Source organism: Danio aesculapii, chromosome 25 (genome assembly GCF_903798145.1).
Source record: "Danio aesculapii chromosome 25, fDanAes4.1, whole genome shotgun sequence".
Lineage (NCBI taxonomy): Eukaryota > Metazoa > Chordata > Actinopteri > Cypriniformes > Danionidae > Danio > Danio aesculapii.
Window position 1 is genome coordinate 29,390,298 of NC_079459.1, and position 26,643 is coordinate 29,416,940.

General features: G+C 37.0%; 1 protein-coding gene across 1 annotated transcript; it reads left to right on the top strand.

Moving 5' to 3' along the window:
- hal (histidine ammonia-lyase) lies at window positions 1–26,188 on the top strand. The gene is made up of 20 exons (XM_056451722.1): window positions 1–316; window positions 440–500; window positions 3,558–3,585; window positions 3,656–3,730; window positions 3,814–3,886; window positions 6,064–6,130; window positions 6,231–6,268; window positions 10,098–10,223; window positions 10,437–10,576; window positions 10,692–10,739; window positions 12,320–12,467; window positions 14,274–14,369; window positions 14,464–14,522; window positions 15,219–15,299; window positions 18,016–18,081; window positions 18,158–18,323; window positions 18,462–18,596; window positions 21,011–21,119; window positions 21,233–21,302; window positions 25,829–26,188. The coding sequence occupies exons 1-20, from the start codon at window positions 70–72 to the stop codon at window positions 25,958–25,960; spliced, it is 1,965 nt and encodes a 654-aa protein (XP_056307697.1). The 5' UTR covers window positions 1–69; the 3' UTR covers window positions 25,961–26,188.
- The last annotated feature ends 455 nt before the right edge of the window (window positions 26,189–26,643 follow it).

Consider the following 26,643-nt stretch of genomic DNA (forward strand, 5'->3'; position numbering starts at 1 on the left):
AAGTCATTTGCATTGTGGCTCATCACACTCTACAGGTGTCTAACCTGTGATTTGCTCAGTCCAGCACTAATGCCTCGATTTACGGTCCACGTTCGGGACGAGTGGATTACCGTCCCATGTAAAGATGCCACCAGCACCGTCAAATGGTTGGGTTTCGAAGCCCTCAAACGATACGTCAAGAACAAACCTGACAACGGAGGAATCAAGCATGTCAAAGAAGTGTGTTTCATGGTCAGGAGGTGTCAGGGTTTTGGGCTGCTGGACAATGATGATATCATAGAAGATGTGCTCGAGGATAATGACTTTGTTGAACTTGGTAATATGAATTATTTGTTGGCTGTTTGTGGAGAGATTGGTCGACAGATTGAGGATGTTACAAAACTGTTGAATGTTGTTTTATGATATAAAGGAGTAATGTGTGTTTTATTGTCGTCTTCAGCTATTGAAGGAGATACAATGTCACAAGATTTCATTCCAAGTCAGCCTGCGACGTCGCATCTGTATCTTTTATTATGGCTTTTGGGTACAGTTTTAATTAATTAATGCATATAGATGATTCATTCAGTTGATCAAACTAGCAGGGATTCAATCTATAGATCAATATTTGCAATGAAAACCCCCAAATTGAAATGTGATTTTAAAGGCTTATCGGGACAGTTTTTCTAAAATTATAACCAAAATCATAAAGATAAAACTCTTTTCATTACTTGAAATGAAATAAACATTAATTTAAAATTAAATAGATTTAATTTTTGACTTAAATGTATTACAGTATAATATTTTAACTACAATTTTTATTATTATGTCAAACTTATTTTTATTATAATTATTTTTAGGGGTTTTTCACCTTTAATTGGAAAGGACAGTGGAAGTTACAGACAGGATAGTATAGACCATTTCAATGTAGTGTTGTCATTGGCCATTAAACATGTTCTGCTTTTTGTCAAACAACTGCATTATTGTAAAAAGAGGCAATTCAATCATGACTTAACATTATAATAGGGATCATAACATTATTTATCAATATGTAGATCTTTTTTGATTCTCAGAAGCTACAGAAATTAAATATGTATAACAGGAAATATGTTAGGACCATTGCTATTGCTTACATCCCTCAAAATGGTCTATAGGGAGCTGAGAGGGAAAGGGTCGCCAAAAGACCTCAAACCGGGAATCAAACTCAGGTCACTGTGAACACCACGGGGCTTTATGTCAGTGCACTAACCACTAGGCTATTGACGCCGACATTAGTTGACATTAGACAACTTCTTGATTAAGTAAGTTGAATAAAAATAAAATGAATAAAATACAACTTCAAGTAAAATACAAACTACATTATGGAAATATAGACTTAAGTCAGTGTAAAATAACAACAAAAACTATGTTTAAAGTTACAATGAAAATATAAAATAATACAAATAAAAAATGCATTAATAGTTAATATTTATGTCTAGATATCTTGATATAGTTAATATATTAATAGTTAATATTTAATTAATATATAGTTAAGTTAATATCTTAGTTAATATCTATATCTAAATATTATTATTATTTTGATTGTTAATATATAATTATTATATACAGTGCATCCGGAAAGTATTAATAGCGCTTCACTTTTTCCACATTGTTTTTGTCACAGCCTTATTTCAAAATGGATTTAATTCCTTTATTTCCTTAACATTCTACACACAATACCCCATAATGACAATGTGAAAAAAGATTTGTTGAAATTGTTGGAAATTTATTAAAAGTAATAAAAAACCTGAAAAATCACATGTACAGAAGTGTTCACAGCCTTACTCAATACTTTGTTTATGCACCTTTGGCAGCAATTACAGCCTCAAGTCTTTTTGATATAATGCCACAAGCTTGGCACACCTGTCTTTGGGAATTTTTGCCCATTCCTCTCTGCAGTACCTCTCAAGTTCTATCAGGTTGGATGGGAAGCGACGGTGTACAGCCATTTTCAGATCTCTCCAGAGATGTTCAATAGGATTTAGGTCTGGGCTCTGGCTGGGCCACTCAAGGACATTCACCGAGTTGTTGTGAAGCCACTCGATTGATACTTTGGCGGTGTGCTTTGGGTCATTGTCCAGCTGGAAGATGAACCGTCAAGAGCACCTGCAAGAAGCAGGTTTCCATTCAGGATGTCTCTGTACATTGCTGCATTCATCTTTCCCTTTATCCTGACTAGTCTTCTAGTTCCTGCTGCTGAAAAACATCCCCACAGCATGATGCTGCCACCACCATGCTTCACTGTAGGGATGGTATTAGCCTGGTGATGAGTGGTGCCTGGTTTTCTCCAAACGTAACACCTGGCATTCACTCCAAAGTGTTCAATTTTAGTCTCATCAGACCAGAGAATTTAGTTTCTTATGGTCTGAGAGTCCTTCAGATGCCTTTGGGCAAATTCCAGGTGGGGAGTGACTTCCGTCTGGCCACTTTACCATACATGCCTGATTGGTGGATTGCTGCACAGATGGCTGTCCTTCTGTAAGGTTCTCCTATCTCCACAGAAGAACGCTGGAGCTCAGACAGAGTGACCATCAGGTTATTGATCACCTCCCTGACTAAGGCCCTTCTCGCCTGATTATTTAGCTTAGATGACCAGCCAGCTCTAGGAAGAGTCCTGGTGGTTCCAAACATCTTCCTCTTACGGATGATGGAGGCCACTGTGCTCATTTTAACTTTCAGAGCAGCAGAGATTTTTCTGTAACCTTCCCCAGCCTATGATAATCCTGTCTCGGAGGTCTAGAGACAGTTCCTTTGTCTTCATGCTTGGTTTGTGCTTTGACATGCAATGTCAACCCTGGGACCTTATATAGGTGTACGCCTTTTCAAATCATGTCCAATCAACTGAATTGACCACAGATGAACTCCAATTAAGCTGCTGAAACATCTCAAGAATGATCAGTGGGAACAGAATGTACCTGAGATCAATTTAGAGCTTCACGGCAAACACTGTGAATACTGATGTACATGTGATTTTTCAGGTTTTTTATTTTTAATAAATTTGCAACAATTTCTAAAAATCTGTTGTCACATTGTCATTATGGGGTATTGTGTGTAGAATTTTGAGGAAATAAATTAATTTAATCCATTTTGGAATAAGGCTGTGACATTAAAAAAAATGTGGAAAAAGTGAAGCGCTATGAATTCTTTCTGGATACACTGTATAATAAAGTTAATATCTATATCTATATATTGTCTTATATAATAAAATCAAAAATTTCAAATTGGTCATTTCAGCTTATATAAGTTCATCTTAAATACATATATTCTTTTTTTTTCATTATTATTTTGCTGCATTTTATGACATATTTCTTAAATGAATTATATTAAAACAATGCATTGAATTTACAGTTCTCGTTGCAGCTTCATGTAAAAAACTTTTACCTTTCAAATATTCACCCTGTCCCACTTTTGAAATCATTGCTTTATTGTTTGGCGAAATATAAACTTGTGTGTAAATGATTCTTTCATCTTTTGGAAAGTTTCTTTAATGTGTAAACTTTAATCACTTCTGTATATGTCCTTAATGTGAGTGTTAAAAACAGAACGAGAGCATACAGAGAACCAGAACAAGTAAGTATTTAGTCATTCTTAGTACTAAATGTACAACACTGTTACCGTCATTAGCACTGTCTGTCTTCAGCACATTACTCTGGATGGAAACAGCCTGACCTCAACCGATCTGGTGAATTTGGGCAAAGGCCTCTATAAGATTAAGGTACGTGGATTGATGATCATGGATGTAAAAATGAGTTTTATAGTCAATAACATTTATAAGATATATTTTAATCTGCCCCTCAGCTGACCCCAGAGGCCGAGCAAAAAGTTGTGGAATCCAGAGAGCTTCTGGACACCATTGTGAAAGAAAACAAAGGTGAGCCCAACACACTACATTGATGAGAATGGGAAATATACAGTGGTAGTAAAAATTTTCTTTTAAAAATATTTCCCAAATGATCTTTAACAGAGCAAGAAATTTGTCACAGTATTTCCTATAATATTTTTTCCTCTGGAGAAAGTCTTAATTGATTTATTTCGGCTAGAATAAAAGGTTAAAATTATTCACCCCCTTAAGTAATTTTTTTTTTCAATTTTCTACAGAACAAAGTATTATGTTTATAAATGTGTTGAAAAAAAATCTTCTTTTCATTAAACAAAAATTTGGGGGAAAATATACAGGAAATATATAAAAATTCTGACTTTATGTATGTGGTTTTCCCTCAAAAAATGAGGTTTCAAAAGTGGGTTTTCACCATAAAGAACCATTCGGGATCCTCTCACAATCATTCAGTGAACATTTCTTTAAAAAAAAGATTTCTACACTGTAATCATGCAAAATCACTGGGAAAAACAAGAGAGCAACCAGACCAGAGTTCATTTGAACTGAAGTAAACTATGTAAATCAACATTTTAACTTTAATAAAACCTGGACAAGTGTCTTAATTGTTCATAGAGTCATAGATCCCAAGAGAGAAATTAGATTTATTCTTATATACATTGAGCCAGAATGTTATTCAGTAGATGCACTAGCAAGCACTTAGAACACCTTAGCAACCACAGAAACCACGGTATATGACATTATAGCAGGAATTGTCAGAATCAGAATCAGAATCAGTTTTATTGCCAAGTGTGCTTCACACACACAAGGAATTTGTTTTGGCTACAGAAGCTTCCAGTGTACATAAAGTGACAAGTGACAACACAAAATAATAACAAAAACAAAAAAATAAAATAATAATAAAAAATTATGAACATTAAACAGATGCGGTTAGTGAAGAAACCTGGATGTTGAGTTGTATGTACAGATTGTTATAAATATACAGGTTATAAGGTGCTGTGTACAAGTGCGAATGTAGAGAGTATTGCATTGTATATTGATATAAGGTGCTGTGTACAAGTGCGTATGAGAAAGTATTGCACATATTTATTGCACAGTAGGGGAATATTTAACTGTTCATAAGGTAGACAGCCTGAGGAAAGAAACTTTTCCTGTGTCTGGCTGTTTTTGTGCTTGGTGCTCTGAAGCACCGACCAGACGGTAACAGTTCGAATAGGTAGTGTGCTGGGTGTGAGGCGTCCAGAGTGATTTTGCGAGCCCTTTTACTCACTCTGGAAGAGTACAGTTCTTGAAGTGTAGGAAGGGTCATAAATGCTGTTTGTAAAATCATAAAATTAGCTGACATTTTTACATCAGCATGAATGTATAAATATTGCTCATTAATACTACATAAAACTTTCTTTTTATCAAATAATATTCTGGCCTGGGTGACACGGTGGTGCAGTGGGTAGCACGTTCGCCTAACAGCAAGAAGGTCACTGGTTCGTTGGCATTTCTGTGTTGAGTTTGCATTTTCTCCCCGTGTTCGCGTGGGTTTCCTCCGGGTGCTCTGGTTTCCCCCACAAGTTCAAAGACATGTGGTATAGGTGAATTGGGTAAGTTAAATTGGCTGTTGTTTATGAGTGTGTATGGGTGTTTCCCAGTGACCCTGGCATCCGCTGCATAAAACATATGCTGGATAAGTTGGCGGTTCATTCCGCTGTGGCGACCCCAGAATAATAAAGAGACTAAGCTGAAAAGAAAATGAATGAATGAATAATCTGGCCCATTTATGATTCATTCATTTATTCATTTTCTTTTCAGCTTAGTCAGCTTAGTCCCTTAATCCAGCTTAATCCAGGGTCGCCACAGCGGAATGAACCACCAACTTATCCATCATATGTTTTACGCAGCGGATGCCCTTCCAGATACAACCCATCTCTGGGAAACATCTATACACACTCATTCACACACACACACACACACACACACACACACAACGGACAATTTAGTCTTCCCAATTCACCTGTACCGCATGTCTTTGGACTGTGAGGGAAACCGGAGCACCTGGAGGAAACCCACGCGAACGCAGGGAGAACATGCAAACTCCACACTGAAACGCCAACTGACCCAGCTGAGGCTTGAACCAGTGACCTTCTTGCTGTGAGGCGACAGTACTACCTACTGCGCCACTGTGTTGCCCCATTTATGATTCTTATTTGTATTTTTTCCAGTTGTGTATGGCATCACTACAGGGTTTGGTAAATTTGCACGGACTGTCATTCCAGTTAGCAAGCTCAAGTACGTATATTATTTCAAAGTTGTTCACTAGTTTTTCCACTCCTGAAACCTTTTGCATTGAAAATAAGGCGTAATTAAAACTGCTATTTTTCTGTTACAGGGAACTTCAGGAAAACCTTCTGCGCTCGCACTCATCAGGTGTGACATTCAAGTGAAATACAGTGGTCCCTTGTTAATCGCGGGAGTTACGTTCTAAAAATAACCCGCAATAGGCGAAATCGGCAAAGTAGTCCGGTTTATTTTTTACAATTATTACAGATGTTTTAAGGCTGTAAAACCCCTCACTACACACTTTACACACTTTTCTCAGACAGACATTAACATTTTCACACTTTTCTCTCGTGTTTAAAAACTCAAAGTTCAAAATTTCATAGAAAAATAAGTCTAGTATTACAGAATGAAACCAGAGATCAAAACCTGTTGTCAGGCACAAACATTCATCGCTGTCAGCAAAAGGTTCATAAAGCTTTAATGTTGGCAACCAGTGTAATGTTTTGATCCACAAAACTAAAGCAGACTCCATCATTAAGGGGATCCCACAATGGATGCGCCGCGCACATGAACAGAACTGAAATCGTATCTGGGCACCACAGACAGCCACTGACTTGCAGCGCCGGTGTGCATACTCTTATATAAACCTATATTTACTATTCTAAAATGTATGACGCTGTGTGGTGCACGGTGTGTGACCCCCCTTTTTTCGATGGTCTTGTTGCGGACAGTTATGGCCCTTTTTGCATCCATGTTGGAACTCACACTGCTAGCGATCGAAGATTTATGTTAATTTGGAAAGCTGAACACATTCTGTACAGGAGACATGGAGGAGATGAATTAACAATGGTCTACAGCCAATCAGGATGCAGAACATATTGCGCTGCAAGTTTTTAAAAAACCATGTCAAAAAATCAGCGAAACTGCGAGGCATCGAAAGGTGAACCGCGTTATAGCGAGGACCACTGTATACACAGACTTCTTTTAAACATTATTTTCTTAAAAATATCCTTAAAGGAACACTGAAACACAAAAACAGTTGAGTTTTACCATTTTTGAATCCATTCAGCCAATTTCTGGGTCTGGTGGGAGCGCTTTAAGCTTAGCTTAGCATAGATCATTGATTCGGATTGGACCATTAGCATCTCGCTCAAAAATTTGGAAAATACTAATTCTCCTATTTAAAGCTGGACTCTTCTGTAGTTACATTGTGTACTAATACTGACACAAAATGAAATCTTTCTATTTTATAGGGGATGTAGCTAGGAACTATACTCAAAGTCCCTTTAAGGCAAGTCATTTCACTCGGCGGCCATCTTTGAAACATCTCTCGGGCAGTATGCTCGAGCATTCTGTCTGAATGGGGAAACATCAAATTCTTTAAATCTGTTTGCCAAGCGTATGATTACGTTATATATTTGGAATCACTAATAAAATTAAACATCAACCGTCTCAAGTTTCATTTCTAAACAAACAAAATCAGCATATTTTTAGGTTGCCTAAGCTAATACGCATGCGCACCTAAAAGGAACAAGATCACGACACCAACCTCATTTATGGTCATTCTAATTATTATCATCCTCTGATAATGTCTCGTCTGATCGTGCTGGTCATCAGAAGTAATCCACAGCTTGGTCTTGATGGCGAATCTCATCCAGAAATGACAGCGGCTCTTTTTTTACACGTTTGTGGGCGTTCGAGTAGTTGCTGTCATGTGATGTGCGTTTGACAGGATGGACTATACCTCGCGTTCGTTTTATACAGATTACAAAACAAAAAAACCTTTGTTTTTTGTTTTCAAGTGCACTTGGTTCATTTAAAAGTACAGATTTCTAGCTTTATGAGGATATATTTCTTATGTTTGTGAAGCAAGTATTCGCTGAGATTCCAGTGCGTTTGTTGACCACCAAACTGTCGTAAAAGCACGCAAAAAACTGTTGTGCTTTTCCCCCAAAGAAACGTCAGTCTATAGTTATCGATGATTGGCTCCTGTACTAGTAGGCGGGGCTTCATTTGCCATATTGACTGTTACATTTTTCCTCATTCTAATCTATACGAGTAACACATCTTGTGTATTCTATAGTCTTTGCTATACTCTGATGCCGGCGTAATAATCAAGGAACTTGATTGGCTGCAGGAGGTGCAATATCAGCCTACAAATAATCAGCGTTTCATTTTTCCATCAGGTTTCAGTACACAATGTAACTACAGAAGAGTCCAGCTTTAAATAGGAAAATTACTGAAACTCTTTAATCATTTTTGAGCGAGATAGCACTGCTGCTCTTATAGTTGTGTAAATTGCTTCCTTGTCCTCATTTGTAAGTCGCTTTGGATAAAAGCGTCTGCTAAATGACTAAATGTAAATGTAAATGAGATGCTATTTGTCTAATCTGATTCAATGATCCATGCTAAGCTAAGCTAAAAGTGCTCTCGTCAGACCCAAAGATAGACTAAATGGATTCAAAAAATTGTAAAACTCAACTGCTTAACTCTAAGGATGTGGTAAAATGAGCCTATTTCCAAATCAACATAGTATCAATAATAAGAACCAATCATAGAGCAGCATATTGGTATAATTATATACTAATATAGCTGAAAATTCACAGAAATAATTACATTTTTAAAACAATAGACATTTATTTTATATTGTAACAGTATTACACAATATTAACCCAACTGTCATCAAATTGAGGGAGTCTTTTTTCTTTATACACTCACGGGTCAGTTTATTAGGTAGACCTGTCCAACTGCTCATTAATCAGCCAATCGCATGGCAGCACCTCAAGGCATTTAGGCATGTAGACATGGTCAAGACGATTTGCTGCAGGTCAAACAGAGCATCAGAATGAGGAAGAAAGGTGATTTAAGTGACTTTGAACGTGGCATGGTTGTTGGTGCCAGATGGGCTGGTCTGAGTATTTCAGAAACTGCTGATCTACTGGGATTTTCATGCACAACCATCTCTAGGGTTTACAGAGAGTAGTCGGAAAAGAGAAAATATCCAGCGAGCGGGAGTTCTGTGGGTGAAAATGCCTTGTTGATGCCAGAGGTCAGAGGAGAATGGCCAGACTGGTTCCAGTTGATAGAAAGGCAACTAACTCAAGTAACCACTTGTGACAACCGAGGTATGCAGAAGAGCATCTCTGAACACACAACACGTCCAACCTTGAGATGGGCTACAGCAGCTGAAGACCAAACCGGGTGCCACTCCTGTCAGCTAAGAACAGGAAACTGAGGCTACAATTCACACAGGCTCACCAAAATTGGACAAGACAAGATTGGGAAAATGTTGCCTGGTCTGATGAGTCTCGATTTCTGCTGCGACATTTATATGGTAGGGTCAAAATTTGGCATCAAAAACATGAAAACATGGATCCATCCTGCCTTGTATCAACGGTTTAGGCTGGTGGTGGTGGTGTAATGCTGTGGGGGATATTTTCTTGGCACACTTTGGGTACATTAGTACCAATTGAGCATCGTGTCAACACCACAGCCTACCTGAGTATTGTTGCTGACCATGTCCATCCCACACTGTACCCATATTCTGATGGCTATATCCAGCAGAATAACGCGCCATGTCACGAGTTCACTGTACTCAAATGGCCTCCACAGTCACCAAACTCAATTCAATAGAGCACCTTTGGGATGTGGTGGAAAGGGAGATTCGCATCATGGATGTACAGCCAACAAATCTGCAGCAACTGCGTGATGCTATCATGTCAATATGGACCAAACTCTCTGAGGAGTATTTCCAGTACCTTGTTGAATCTATGCCATGAAAGATTAAGGCAGTTCTGAAGGCAAAAGAGGATCCAACCCGGTACTAGTAAGGTGTACCTAATAAAGTGGCTGGTCAGTGTAAGATTTCTAAGATATTGGCTCAAAAATGGTCCTGTCATGAACTGACTGACATTATTGAACCCCCTTTGATCCTGTTTGCCATATGATTATTATTTTTGATTATCTGTCAATGTAGGTCTGGGAAGCCCTTTAAGTCCCGAAAGAACCCGAATGCTGCTCGCTCTAAGGATTAATGTTTTGGCCAAAGGACACAGCGGGGTTTCACCGGAGACGCTGCACAGCATGATACAGGCCTTCAACGGTACATTTATCCTTATTTTAGCTGAAGGAGACTATTGTTGGGGTTTTTTACATCTCTGGCATGGCATATGAAACATGGTGTGTCATTTCAAAGAATACTTTTATGTAAGCTCCTGCATCTTCTTCAAATAACATTAGCAAACGCTTCCTTTGAACTCTTCTCCTCAAGGAAGTTTTTGTACTTGAGGTGTTTTACTGTTTCCTCTGCTCTCAGCCTCCTGTTTATCCTACGTCCCGGAGAAAGGTACGGTAGGAGCAAGCGGAGATTTGGCCCCTTTGTCTCACCTCGCCCTCGGCCTGATGGGAGAAGGCAAGATGTGGTCGCCCAAAAGCGGCTGGGCGGACGCCAAATACGTGAGCTTATTGCCATTGGACGCCGTGGACTGTGAATCAATAATGAAAACAGCATGTAAACATATTTACTGCTCATTTATCCGTCAGTCACGTCTGACCTTTGAATTGCCCGCAGGTCTTGGAGGCGCACGGTCTGAAGCCCATATCTCTGAAGCCAAAGGAGGTACGGTTAATCCCCCCATTGTGCAGTCAACATGTTTATCTCTGTTGACTTAGAGCTGTTTTGTGGGTCAGAAATGGATGTCCTTGACCTGCATAGATTTTTAACAGTGGAGCTGCTCTTGGAGGCAATTCAACATTTAAATCTAGTCTCTTTTTTTTCTTGATTTGTTAGGTATGGGTTTGAGTAAAATTTAAATGTTTAAATCTATGAAGATCTGAAAACATTTATTTCAAATTTAACATTTAAAAATTGCTGGAAGTAGCTTTTGTTTTATTTAATTTAATTAATTTTTATTTTCCTTTATATTTTATTTAATATTTTAGATTTAATTAATTTAAATTATTTTTAGTTTTATTTTAATATATTTATTATTAATATTATATTTATTTCATTTAGTTTTTTATTTTTATTATTTCAATTTAATTTCATTACATTTTTTTTATTAAATTTTTTATTTTATAAAATTTTATTTTATATTTAATTTAATTATATATATATATATATATATATATATATATATATATATATATATATATTTTTTTTTTTTTTTTTTTTTTTTTGTATTTTATAAAAAAATTTATTTAAATTTACTTTACTTTATTTTAATTTAATTGTATATTTTATATTTTATTTTATAGTTTATATATTTTTTTTATTAAATTATATTAAATATTTTTTTATTTAATTTTAATTTAGTTTCATTTAATAATTTCTTTAAGTCAAATTTTATTTTATATTTTATTTCATTTTAATTTATTTTATATTTTATATTATTTTTCCTTTTATTTTATTTTATTTTAATTTAGTTAAATTAAATTTTTTTATTTAAATTTACTTTACTTTATTTTATTTTATAAAATTACATTTAAATTTTTTTATTTAATTTTCCTTTATTTGATTTTTAGTTAAATTTTTATTTTATTTTATTTTTTATTTGTTATTTATTAAATTTTTTATTTTATTTAAAAATTTATTAAAATATATTTTATATTTTATGTTATTTTTATTTAATTGTGTTTTATTTTTATTTAATTACATTTTTATTTAAATTTATTTTATTTTATTTTATTTTATTTTATTTTATTTTATTTTATTTTATTTTATTTTATTTTATTTTATTTTATTTTATTTTATTTTATTTTATTTTATTTTTTATTTTTTATATTATTTTATTTCAATTGGCCAGAGTGGAAAATCTTTTCATTTCAACAGTTTTTTTTCTTGTTCTGGAGTTAAAGGGACAGTTTATCCAGTAATAAAAACTTCATATGCTCATCAAAATTTCTACTAATGTTTTGCTTCTTAGATTTTTACACACCTGAAACTTGTCTATTGCGCTTGTTCACTGCTGCTCTTATAGTTGTGTAAATTGCTTCCTTGTCCTCATTTGTAAGTCGCTTTGGATAAAAGCGTCTGCTAAATGACTAAATGTAAATGTAAATGTAAATGTAAATCCTACTTCCAAAAAAAAAAGTGGAGAAATCCTTTAATAAAATGTTCTGGGTAGTTACTGAGACACAAATCTTATTGGGTGGTTTCTACAGTATGTTTACGTCTATATCTGTTATCTCTGTCCACAGGGTCTGGCTCTGATCAATGGGACACAGATGATCACTTCTCTGGGAGCAGAGGCCGTGGAGAGAGCGGAGGCCATCGCCCGACAGGCTGACATCATTGCTGCCCTGACCCTGGAGGTCCTTAAGGGCACCACCAAGGCCTTTGATAGTGGTGAGGAAAAAAGAAGAAGTGTTTGATGTGCTGGATGAGAGCAGACATATTTAGACACTGTTTTTCTGTTTTGCAGACAGAAATTGTAAACAATGCAGGAAACTCTTTCAGACTTGTCAGACAAAACATGACTTGGGAGACAAAACATAGGGTGCGTCTCAATCAGCTACCTGATGAATGAAAAACGTGAATGTTGGCAGGTATGGCTAATCGGCCATTTCAAGGGGTGTTTCAATCACAAAATTCTGGCAGCATTGTTTCATTGTGAGTAACAGTGCTCACTATGAGTTGGTGTTTACCGGAAGTTGCTGAAACTTTTATTTCAGTATGTCGATGTACTTCCAACTGTAACGGAATATTGAATAGAGGGCGGGGCTTTCTTTTTGCGGATGTTTCACTAATCGCTAACTAGCGGTTATAGTAGCGTAGTTAATAATATTGTGACTGCGTCAATCTGACATCATCAGAGAAGGAGCGCTACTCCAAACGTGGAAGCAAATGATCAGACTTTAAAAATTACCAACTTTTTTTTCCAGTGGATTAACACACACACAGATTAGGCACACAACGTGATATGACGTTAATTTAGGTCTATTTTGGTTGCAACTTCAGGTCATTAAAATTTAACATCAATTTGCCGTCAAATGCCGACATCAGCTGGCATCTAATACTGACGTCAGCTAGCGTTAATATTTGGTTGGTTGTGGCTATAACTAATAAAATCCAACATCATTTTGACGTCATGATATGATATCCATACAAGACCAAAGTCTAACATCAGTGGATGTTTATCTTTGGTTTTATGTAGTTTATTCAATTCACCTATACCGCATGTCTTTGGACTGTGGGGGAAACCGGAGCAGCCGGAGGAAACTTACACGAACACGAGGAGAACATGCAAACTCCACACAGAAATGCCAACTGAAATAGCTGGGACTCGAACCAAATATTAAACCAATCTTATAGAATTGAACTAATTGGATCTGGCTTTTTCTACAGCTAGATTTACTACCTGACAAAAGTCTTGTCGTCAATCCCAGTTATAAGAGCAACAAATAATAACTTGGCTTTTAGTTGATCATTGTGAAAAGTGGCAGAAAGTAGATTTTTCCGATGAATCATCTGTTGAACTGCATCCCAATCATCACAAATACTGCAAAAGACTTATTGGAACCCACATGAACCAAAGATTCTCATAGAAATCAGTCAAGTTTGGAAAAGGAAAAATCATGGTTTAGGGTTACATTCAGTATGGGGGTGTGTGAGAGATCTGATGGCAACATCAACAGCCTGAGGTATCAAGAGATTTGTGCTGCCCATTACATTACAAACCACAGGAGAGAGCAAATTCTTCAGCATGATAGCGCTCCTTCTCATACGTCAGCCTCCACAGCAAAATTCCTGAAAGCAAAGAAAGTCAAGCTGCTCCAGGATTGGCCAGCCCAGTCACCAGACATGAACATTATTGAGCATATCTGGGGTAAGATGAAGGCGGAGGCACTTAAGATGAATCTGAAGGATCTTGATAAACTCTGGGAGTCCTGCAAGAACGCTTTCTTTGCCATTCCAGATGACTTAACAAAAATCGAAAGGTTACAAACAGTTAATGACAAACTTCAGTGGGATTTTTATTTATTTGTATTTTTTTTTAATGTACTGACTCATGATCTTGGGAGCCAATTGAGATGCACCCATATTTGTGGATGTTTTAATACAGATATAAAGTCAGTCACAAATGAAGCTCTCTTCTAGTTCTCCATACTTTGGTTATACAGTGGTGAATGACAAGAGTACATTTCTTTGCAGATATTCATAAACTGCGACCTCATCCAGGACAGAAGGAAGTGGCCATGCGCTTTCGCTCACTGTTGGACTCTGATCACCACCCTTCTGAAATCGCAGGTCAATTTTGCTGTGTTCGTGTGCTTCATTTGGTGTTCCAGTTGTTTTATCATTTGGCGGCAAAATCGAATTTCTTTCTTTTTGATAACTGTAGAGAGCCATAGGTTTTGTGACAGAGTTCAAGATGCCTACACCATGCGCTGTTGTCCACAGGTAATGCAAGAGCTCATTATTTGTGTTGTTATAACCAGAGTTAAATATTTTATATGCATTGCGTTTGTATGGAAGACTTTTTTATGAAGTGGACTTCAATTATTCAGTAAAGTTCTGCCAGAAAAAAAATCTGAATTATCAACATATATTAATGTAAAACGTTTGATGTAACAAACTGGTGTTTCTCTTAGTTTGATTGGTTTGTATTGTATTTATTATATTTGTATTATTCTCAATGGTTTTTGCCATTAAGATAGCCAATGAAGCTGACATGGCATTTAAAAAAAACCCAATATGATATGATACAATACAACACCAGGATTATCATCAGAGACTAAAACATTTTTCATAATATGGACATTAATACAGCCACAAGACAATTTGAGATAATTTTTTAAATGAATCTAAACTTGTAATGAAAACAAATGACAACAATTAAGCTAGTTTAATTAACAGCAAGACTGGTTGAATCTATATTTCAATTCAATTTCCCTTAACTTAACCTGAACCTAAATGAAAATTACATTTAAACCTGAATAGTAATATTTAATAAAAAGAAATCACACAACCAAAATACAATATACAATTAAATTAAATTTAAATTATAGCAAATAAAAGGGTTTGTAAATAATACATTTACAAAAGTTGGCCCAATGTTAACTGTATTTTAATTCAGTTTGCTTTAATATTTTGCAGGTCCACGGAATCGTCAATGACACGATTGAGTTCGTCAAGAAAATCATTAATACAGAAATCAACAGTGCCACAGATAATCCTGTATCCTTTTTTAATCTGAAAGTTAATCACAATATCTCTTGCTTATGTGACCTCAAATTCTCACGAAAAATGAAGATATTCCGGACACTTTTTTTGTATCATTAGCTATGTTTCCATCCAAAGATGCAAATTAAATTCATGCGCAAAACTGGAATATTGCACTAAAGATGTGCAAATAAAGCAGCCTTTCCATTCAATAAGTCAAAGAGAACATTAACTGATTAACTGGCGCCAAATATCTAAAGTAATAACAGAATTTGTTGCGGTTGGAGAAAGTTCGTGAATATACTTTTTTATATATAATAAATTACTTGCGCTTCAGAAGACAATGCCGACAACCTCGGTACGTGTGGTAGCATTTGAAGGCGTGAGACACGAAGCAAGAGAGGCTCTTAACAATTCTGGAGGATATTAATAATATAATAACACTGATACTGAAATGGTTAAGGTGTTTTTGAATGACCAAAACAACATGTTTTACAATGCAGTCAGCATGCTGGTTTGTCCATTCACACACATTTTTATCATCACATGATCTCTTATAACAAAATCACATGACCTTTTTAAAGCACAAACTGCAATTTGTTCGGTAAAAGTGTTTCCTTCATAGTTTATGAGGATCTTTTCTTATCGGATAAACAGTTTATCCTACTCAGTTATGCGCATATGTTTTTATGCACATTCTCAAGATAATGCATCTCAAAATTATGCATCTTGGCGTTTCCATCAACCGTTTTTTTATGCGCATATCCAAAATGCAGATAAAAATAGGTCAATGGAAACATAGCTAATGATTGTCTGATTGGGCTCCTGCTGGTCAATGCTGTTACTACACCAGCCTATTTTTCATTCCTGGCCTTAGAGTTGCCATGAAACGAAAGTTAAAATTGTCCTTTTTTTCCTACTATTGAAACGGTCCTGAAATGAGAAAAAAATGTAGGGCTGTGCATAATTTTGTTCTTTGGAAACCAACTAGATTGTTGAAAGACGGGCGTTGCTAACAAAATAAAGGAAGATTGACGATTGGACGAGTTCCGAGTAGAAAAGAGGCACACCCTGATAGTCCTGCCCTAAAGCTCTGATAGCCCAGCCCTAAAGCACTGATAGCCCCTGATATCCCAGCCCTAAAGCACTGATAGCCCCTGATATCCCTGCCCTAAAGCACTGATAGCCCCTGATATCCCTGCCCTAAAGCACTGATAGCCCCACCATAAAGCACTGATAGCTCTGCCCTAAAGTACCTATAGCCCCACCCTAAAACACTGATACCCCTTCCCTAAAGCACTGATAGCCCTGCCCTAACGCACTGATAGCTCTGCCCTAAAGCACTGATAGCCCTGCCCTAAAGTACCTATAGCCTCACCCTAAAACAGTGATAGCCCTGCCCTAAAGCACTGATAGCCCTGCCCTAAAGCTCTGATAGCCCTGCCCTAAAGCTCTGATAGCCCTGCCGTAAAGCACTGATTGCTCCGCCCTAAAACACTGATAGCCCAGCCCTAAAACACTTATAGCCCTGCCCTAAAGTACTGATAGCCCCGCTCTAAAACTCTGATAGCTCCGCCCTAAAACACTGATAGCCCAGCCCTAAAACACTGATAGCCCTGCCCTAAAGTACTGATAGCCCCGCTCTAAAACTCTTGATAGCTCTGCCCTAAAGCACTGATAGCTCTGCCCTAAAGTACTGATAGCCCCGCTCTAAAACTCTGATAGCTCTGCCCTAAAGCACTGATAGCCCTGCCCTAAATCACTGATAGCCCTGCCCTAAAACACTGATAGCCCTGCCCTAAATCACTGATAGCCCTGCCCTAAAACACTGATAGCCCTGCCCTAAAACACTGATAGCTCCGCCCTAAAACCCTGATAGCCCCGCTCTAAAGCACTGATAGCCCTGCCCTAAAGCACTGATAGCCCCGCCCTAAAACACTGATAGCCCCGCCCTAAGGCACTGATAGCCCTGCTCTAAAGCTCTGGTAGCTCTGCCCTAAAGCACTGATAGCCCCACCCTAAAGCACTGATAGCCCCGCCCTAAAGTACTGAAAGCCACGCCCTAAAGAAATTCCTTGTAATCAGAATGTGAAGAAAAGTTGTTTTAAGGGGACAGGAAAGGTTATGGTGCTTGATTAAAGTTAATGAGGGCAAATTAATTTGTACAAAATAATGAAAAGCACAGAAGCATTGATTAAAACAAGATCTACTATATACATATAAAAAAAGAGTCCATTTTGATTTCATAGCGACTATAAAGTCTGCATGAACCGGAAGCTGCGACCGTTTTTTTTTTTCCTATTGTGACGCAGTTCCTAGAGAGACGGAGTAATAAATGAGAAAACAGTGGGCTTGGCTTGTTTTTTCTTCCGCAAGCTGATTGGATGTAGTAAAGTCATTCAAAAAGATTAGGAAAAGGTTTCGGGAGAGTTATTGCAACCTAATAGACTCCTCCTCCTCACCATTTTTGTTTGCTGACAAAACTGATAGCTGGAAGGGGTGTGGTTAAGTATGTTAGCCACGCCCAATACCTCAGACAGACATAATCTGTCTTTCATTTAAAACAAACAAGTGCATTTTCAGATGTGGATTAAAGATTACAAGGGCAAACTATTTGTGTTTCCTAATGACATGCACAGATGAATTGTTCACCACAAAACTAGCAATGTAAGCTTACAAAATCATATGGTTGCTTTTGATTTCATTTGCCTTCACTTTAACTGTAAATCAGATGGTGTTTGCAGAGAGAGGGGAGACCATATCTGGTGGAAACTTCCATGGAGAATATCCAGCAAAGGTATCTCTCATCATACCGCATTTAGCAAAACTGTTTGGACAACGTCCATGTTCATTCTCTTTTTCCTTTCTTATAGGCTCTTGACTATTTGGCGATCGGGGTGCATGAATTGGCCTCCATCAGCGAGAGGCGCATCGAACGTCTCTGCAATCCCTCTCTCAGTGAACTACCTGCGTTTCTGGTCAACGAGGGAGGCCTGAACTCTGGATTCATGATTGCGCACTGCACCGCTGCAGCTCTCGGTTAGCATCGCAAAGTTCAGGAGAGCGTAGTTCCTTAACCAAATAGTGGAAAAGTTTAATTTTGACTACTGTACTGGACTCATGTTGACCATTAACTAAAATGGATGTATTTGTTTATGGGTTGTTTTTTTTTTGCAGTTTCAGAGAACAAAGTGCTTTGCCACCCCTCCTCCATTGACTCTCTGTCCACTAGCGCGGCCACCGAGGATCACGTGTCCATGGGAGGCTGGGCTGCGCGTAAAGCCCTCAGAGTGGTGGAACATGTCGAGCAAGGTCCAAAACAAGACACTAACCTCACATTTACCCACTGACATCATTTACTGTTTCATTTAGCAGAAGTTGTTACTGTTATGGCGCCCCCTAGTGGAGCTCCAAAGCACAAATTGTAAAAACACTATTAAACTCTAAATGCCAGTTCTGTTTTGAAGAATTGGTGGGCAAAGTTGCTTTCAGATGAGTGTTATTTCAGCGATATTTTGCATAACAAATCACCACTTATCAGGAAAATATACATATACATGTACAATGTAAGAAAACAGAGTATCAGGACTTTTTTAACAATTAGCAAAAGAAAAATAATAATAACAATAATAATAATAATATATACAATAAACATCCCTCTTCCCCCTTTATTTGTATTTAATTAACATTTAATTTTAATTTCATATTATATTTTATTTTATATTTTATACTTTATAATTTTTTTAATTAATTAATTAATTAATTTATTTATTTATTTATTTATTTTGATAATTTTTTTTATTTAATTTTAATTTTATTTTTATTCAATCATTTTCTTTTCAGCTTAGTCTCTTTATTAATCAGGGGTTGCCACAGTGGAATGAACCACCAACTTATCCAGCATATGTTTTACACCACGGATGCCCTTCCAGCTGCAACCCATCACTGGGAAACACCCATACACTCTCATTCACACACATACACTATGAACAATTTAGCCTACCCAATACACATGTACCGCATGTCTTTGGGCTGTGGGGGAAACCGGAGCACCCAGAGGAAACCCACGCGAACGCAGGGAGAACATGCAAACTCTACACAGAAACGCCAGCTGACCCAGCCGAGGCTCGAACCAGCGGGACAGCACTACCTACTGCGCCACTGCGTAGTCCTCTTTTCAGAACAATTAATTCGTTTTAAATAAATAATTTGCTAAATTAAAATTAGTGTAATCACATTAAATCAATGAGAGAATGAGCTCCCCGCGGGAACAGACAGAAACCAAGATGGCAGAGCCTTACATTTCTATAATGAAAGTATTCTCATTATTTTGAACACCAGGAAGAAAAGGGGATTAGTCTCAATAGACAGTGATTTTACTAAACTAAAACAGACGAAAACACAAAAGTAGCAAACACATTGCTTTCAACTTTCATTCATTTGTATATACGACATGTTTAGCGTCAGGAAGTTCTTAGAAGGTAACGTTATTCTAATATTTCTTTATTAGTTTATTTTTTAAAGGTAATTGAAGGTGTATGTTAAACAGTGTGTTGTTAAATGCAGAGCTCCTCTATTTAAATAAAAAAAACAAGTTAAAAGAAGCAACTAGTTACTTTTTGGGGGAGTAACTCAATATTGTAACGCATTACTTTAAAAAGTAACTTTCCCCAACACTGCAGATAATACAGAAGGAAAAACAACAGCAAAACAAACTAAAATCCGTGTTTTACATCAATATTTATGACCTCTCTCTTGTTATTCATCAATCAACACATTTCCAAATTCTCCACATTTTAGGAAGAATTATTTGAAGAATAATCTTGATTCATTAGGGTATAAATGAAATGTAAAAATCAGATGTGACAGTGAAATATTGACACAAAGCTTCTCTATCATCCCTTTTCAAGAGTTCACACTTAGCTGATGATTCATCAAAAGCTTGTTTGGCATGCTGTCCCGGGAGAGAGCCCCGAGCTCAAGGGATCCTCGAGCCCGGGGCTTCCTCCCGTTTGCAGAGCGAGAGGGGAGCCTGAGCTCGGTGGATCTCAGAACTCCCCGTTTGCAGTAGCTAAGGGAACACGTGAGGAAAAAGGGGGGCTAGACAAATGCTTGATTGTTATGCATGATGTATATATTTGGATGGTGGGAGGAAACCGGAGAACCCAGGGAAAACCCACGCAGACACGGGGAGAATATACGAACTCCTCACAGAAACACCTACTGACCTGGCAGGACCAGGGCTGGCAGTGTTCTTGCTGTGGGGCAAACAGTGCTAACCACTGGGCCTCCGTGCCGCCCGATCTATAGTGAAGGAGGAGAATGGGGAGGAAGGGGGGTTTCTTCCAAACGAAGATAAAATGGACTGAAGACTGTGGTTATTTATAGTAGCTTATGGCTCATATGATTGGATGATACTGATTAGCTTAATACGTGACCGGCTGTGATAAATCATAAGCACGTGATCCTCTCGAAATTAGTTTATGAATAAACCCCACTTATATGGTCTGTTTGAGTAATATGTACATCTATAGATTTAAATAGATTTACCCTCATGTTTTCATTTCCTAAAAATAATTTTGACCTCATACTATTCAAATATGAATAAAATAAAATAGATAGATATTTTTTACATTTTTTGTTTTCTTTCCCCGAATGTACAGATAGAGATCAGAAATGGGTTATTTTGGAGCTATCTAAGCTGCCCTGTTTCTGTGTTCTTACAGTGCTGGCTATTGAATTGTTAGCTGCCTGTCAGGGTATTGAGTTTCTACGCCCGCTACGTACCACGACCCCACTGGAGAAAGTGTATGACCTCGTGCGTGCTGCAGTAAAGTAGGTGGAAGGATAATACACTAACTCCTGAACCACCAATATATTGAACTTTCTGGTTAATAATTATCAAAGCTTCTTTCCTTCATTCATCTCTTCTTTTCTCTATTCCTCAGGCCCTGGATTAAAGACAGGTTCATGGCTCCAGATATTGAAGCAGTCCATCGGCTTCTCGTAGATCAGAAGGTTTTATTTCTATTCATTCTTTGATTTGAATTGATTTTCAATTTGACAAAACAATATCGATTCAGGAATCTATTATTAAAGGGATAATTCACCCAAAAATGAACATGCATTCACTATATTTATCTTAGCCTAAGTGATCGTCAAGTGGTTTCTTTCTATTACTTAGCAAAAAAATGAAGATATTTTGAAAAATGTCTGAAACCGGTAACCATTGACAAACCATTGAAGGTAAAACAAATGCCATGAAAGTCAATGATTACCGGTTAACAGCAAAACCTTTTTTGGAATGTTCAGTTTTAAGGTAACTGACCCATAATGTGCGAGCTTTAATTCAGAGGAAATGATCAGTAATTTGCCTCCCGTCTTATACGGTAGCTTATGTTGGCATGTATGGCCTGTTTTAAATATGTCTTATTCCTTAAACATGTTTATTATTTAAAATGAGCTGAAACAACACAATTCTTGCGATTTCATTGGGACAGCTTAATTTTTATATGTTCAATCCACATAAATTTGTTAAAAGTGTTAAGTTAATTTGTGTTGGGACAATATGAGTGAATTGTGTGGAACCCTGCATTTTCTACAGTGTTGTTAATCATCAATCCTCAATTTTATTTTGTAGTTGTACGTTCCCATCTTTTCTACACTAACTGCATTGCACAGTTAATGCTTACCTTGTGCATTTTGTGTTTATATTTAGGATTTATTGTCGGTGTTTATTATTCAAATTAATAATAGTTTATTATTTATAGCGTAAAAATAAAAGTAAACAATTTTGTCTGGTTAACAAAGAGCTTAGGATGACCAAGAGGCAACACTCAATAGAACGCTTACATTGCAACAGCAGTGCCCAGCAACAGACCTGAATTCCGCCATTTTGGAGTGAAAGAGGTCAGCTGTCCATTGGATCTTATTGCTGTCGTGATGACAAGCAGCTGCTTTGTTTTTTATTTATTTATTTAAAAAGCGCATTAAAGCTGAGATACAACCTGAAATACGACAATACAACACTCACGATCACAATCATCAGCACGTTTAATAGTTTATTTTACAGACTTCTAATATGCTGTTGCTCTATTGGAATTTTAATTCCAAAATGGCCACCGCGCCCCCTTCAGTGGCTGTTTCCCAAATCGCACTAGAGTGTCGCCTCTTGGTGATTCTATGCTCTTTGTGGTTAATGTAAAAGTGTATTCCAGTAATAGCTGTGTGGCAGTGTATCAGTTATACGTGTTTATATTTAAATATTGATCCCATATCTGCAAAACAATTGTTTTTAAAAGTAATATTGATAACCAATTGAATCATGTAGATGAGAATGAAATCAAAGTGCCAAACTGAGAATACCCAGCCCTTGTAAAAACATACTGTGTGTTTCCTTCTGAACAAAATAAACAGTGGTGATCAGTGCTGCCAGGGTTGCAGTTTTCCTGCACAATTTGCACATGCAGTTGCTGGAATAAATATGAAGTTGCGGGTTGTGTTTTTTAGGCTACTTTCATAATGTGCCGCAACCGCCAAAACGTTTATTTTTGGCGAATACAAAATATACTAAATGAATCATTTCTTAATTGACATTGGTCCGGCAGTGTACACCTGGCAACCCAAAAAATGCTGCAAGTGAGTGAGTAAAACCGTGTGATGACACGTCACATATTAAATTCTGCCATAGGAATATCGCTTGGTGTCAGTATAATGTATCTATAAGTATGTGTACAAAATATCATAGATATGGTAAACCATTTTAAAACCATATTTTCTTATTGTGGGATTCCAGCAAAAACTGGGCCACTTTTCATTCTTTTTGGGCAGGATTTGAGTTGTCATAGGGCTGTAAAATTTTCTTGAACCTGGCAACCCTATCACTGGTAAAACGGTACTTAAGGAAACATCTGATCATTGTGACATATGTGACAGGTTTTTTTTGCGCTAGAGTCCGAGAGTCAGAGTGATTTGATTTGTATCTACCGAGATGCCGAATCTTGATCCGACACTTCTATAATACATAAAAAAAGAATAAATAAGAGCGAAGAAACAGATCCAGCATGTTCCTTATTTGTCATTTAATTCATCTTATTTTAACATTCAGCAACTCTGTTAACAAACAGAGCACTTCTGTGTGGTAGCTTGAACAATCAAGTAATAAATAACATCAGTTCTTCACTTTTGGACTTTAGTGCAACAGTAAATAGAAAAAGAATCTAATGTAAAAACAAATAGCACCTCAACTTAAAATACCTGACAGGCAATCCCAAGTTTACATATCTCACAGTTTCTATGGGAGTGTTGTCGTCATCAACTTTATAATACCTCCAGACTGCAGACATACTCGCGCTTTCCACTTCAAGCTACTTCAGTGTTCTACTTTGCCAACATTTAACCAATATCGTCTCTGCAAAGTGATGTCACACCGCACGCATTGAATTATTAGCCCTTCTGTGAGTTTTGTTTCTTTTTCAAATATTTCCCAAATGATGTTTAACAGAGCAAGGAAATTTTCACAGTATTTCCTATAATATTTTTTCTTCTGGAGAAAGTCTTGTTTCTTTTATTTGGGTTAGATTAAAAATGACAGTTTTTAATTTTTATAAAAACATTTTAAGGTGAATATTATTAGCCCCTTTAACCTTCCTGACATGTTCGGGTCAAATCTAACCGAGTTACAACTAAAACAATATTTAATATCTGAACCAGCATTTCTATTCAATGTTTGATGTAATCACAACCAAAACACAAAAAGAGGGCAGGATATAGTGTAGCTCCTCCCCTTTAAAAAAACAAGCAATTAGCGCTTTGTTAAATCACCGCTCTGGCAGTGAGAGTGGTTGAGCTCAAGTGCATCAAATAAGAAGCGTCTAGAAGGAGGCGGGGCATGTCAGATATTTAAACAATATTTTGTTTTACATCTGATTGCCTCAAGGCCTCATGATATCCTCCTCACTATGCTCTTGAACATATAAAAGCTATGATCACCTCTTTCATAGAATTTTTTTACTCACCCTTGTTACACCTGTGGTGTTCCCGGTCAAAAGTGACCGCCATAGGAAATGAATCAGAATCAGAAAGAGCTTTATTGCCAGGTATGTTTACACATACGATGAATTTGTTTTCGTGACAGAGCTTCTACAGTGCAACAGGATAACAGAGACAGGACAAAAAACAGATAATAAATATATTTAAAAAAATAGAAGTAAGTAGTGAGTGCAAATATACAGATTTACAAGTGTATGTACATGTTTATTACTATATACAACGTTATTTGTGCAGCTGTTATGTGCAAATTGGCATGTAAAGTGTGTTGTTAAATAAGTGTATATGTGTATAAAAGTGTATGGCAAGTAGTGATGTTGGTTTCGCAATTATTATCATCAAGTGTTCATGAGATGGATTGCCTGAGGGAAGAAACTGTTTCTGTGTCGGGCTGTTCTGGTGCGCAGAGCTCTGTAGCGTCGACCAGAAGGTAAAAGTTCAAAGAGGCAGTGTGCTGGGTGTGAGGGGTCCAGAGTGATTTTGGCTGCCCTTCTGCTCGCTCTGGATAAGTACAGTTTTTGGGGAGTAGGAAGGGTTGTACCAGTGATTCGAATGGATATCCAATTCAAAAATGACCAAAATATAATTAGTGCAAGTTCTGTGTACATACCCTCAGTCATCATTCCCTACATTAGAACACTAATACAGTCCAATTGAAGGACTGAATGACAGTTTGAGCACTCAGTACACAGGAAATGTTTGTTTGCGCTATGCTGGCTGAAAAGTCATTCAGATGGATTAAAATTTCAATTTATTTGATCAGACCCAGAGATCATTATTTTAACAAGCTGTCCATTGATAGTGAAACAAAGTATTTGGATTTCTTCATCTATTGTTCAATTTGTAAATATTTTCAGTGCCTATTTGTTTTTTCACTGCAATTATTTTATGTTTAATTCTATTAATTCTATTCTATTGTCAAATTCATGTTAAACACAACATTAAGACATTGTTCACAGCTAAAGAATGTTGAATAAAAATTAAAATTGTGGGTTTTTTTTGCTATTTTAAGAGCAGTAAAATAGACTGGTCAATTTTGACCGGGAACACTTAAGTAAGGGTTGAGATGTGAACACGACACGAGGGTTAAGCTATATTTTTTCAATAGTCTACAGAACAAACCATCATTATACAATGACTTGACCAAACCTAATTGCCCTAGTTAAGCCTTTAAATGTCACTTTAAGCTGAATACTAGTGTCTTGAAAAATATCTAGTCAAATATGTACTGTAACATGGCAAAAATAAAAGAAATCCGTGTATATGTTATTAGAAATGAGTTATTAAAACTATTATGTTTAGAAATGTGTTGAAAAAAAACTTTCTGTTAAACAGAAATTGGGGGGGGGATATACAGGAGGTCTTATAACTCTGACTTCAACTGTATATAGGCTTTCATCAGAGCAGTAGTATTATAATATTTCTACTGAAGACTATAAGAAAGTCATTAACTCTTAAATTCTCACTCCGTCTTGTTTCATTCCTCTTGCAATCAGGTGTGGAACATAGCAGGGCCGTACATTGAGAAATACTGTATGGAGTACATCCCAGAATCTCGGCCCTCATCCCCCACGGCCTTCGCTCTAGACCCGCCCCCGTCACCAAGGAAACGGGTCAGGCTGGAGTGACAGGGATGGCGTCCTGCTGACACTGTCCTATAGTGTCGCATTCAGTACATTTATCATACATTTATATCAAGCAAGCTTCAGCATGCTGTTGTTTTTATGAAAAGAGAGAGTCGTGAGATGATTGTAAGACTCAATCCTCTGCTGTAAGACGTGATCATATTTGGCCATCTGTCGCTCCTTATGCAGCTTTTTGTGTGGTGTTAGTGAATAAATGTCTTGTGATTATCAGGATTTGTGTGTTTTTTGACTTTTCCAGAAGGTGACGGACGGATAGAGTCTGTTGCTGTGTTTTCATTCAGAAACTGAAACGGCTGTAAAACAGTTGCATCAGTCTGCTCTGAAAAGGAAGGGTCTTTGAACTTCCTGACTTGGAGGTATTTTGATAGATGGAGGGATGTTGGTCTTTCTACCATGTGATGTATGTTTAACTTTCCCTAAGCATTGTTTTTGGCTCCTTTGCAGTTCTCTTGACGAATTTGATGAGCATGTTCATTGTATTAGTTACATGTTTGTTCGGGGAATTGAAAGCAGGAGGCTTAGTTTTACTGGTAACACTTTACAAAAAGGTTTTATTAGTTAATGCAGTGTTTCTCAACCACATTTCTGGAGGCCCATCAACACTGCATGTTTTGGATGTCTCCTTTCTCTGACACACCCATAACAGGTCTTTCAGTCTCTGCTAA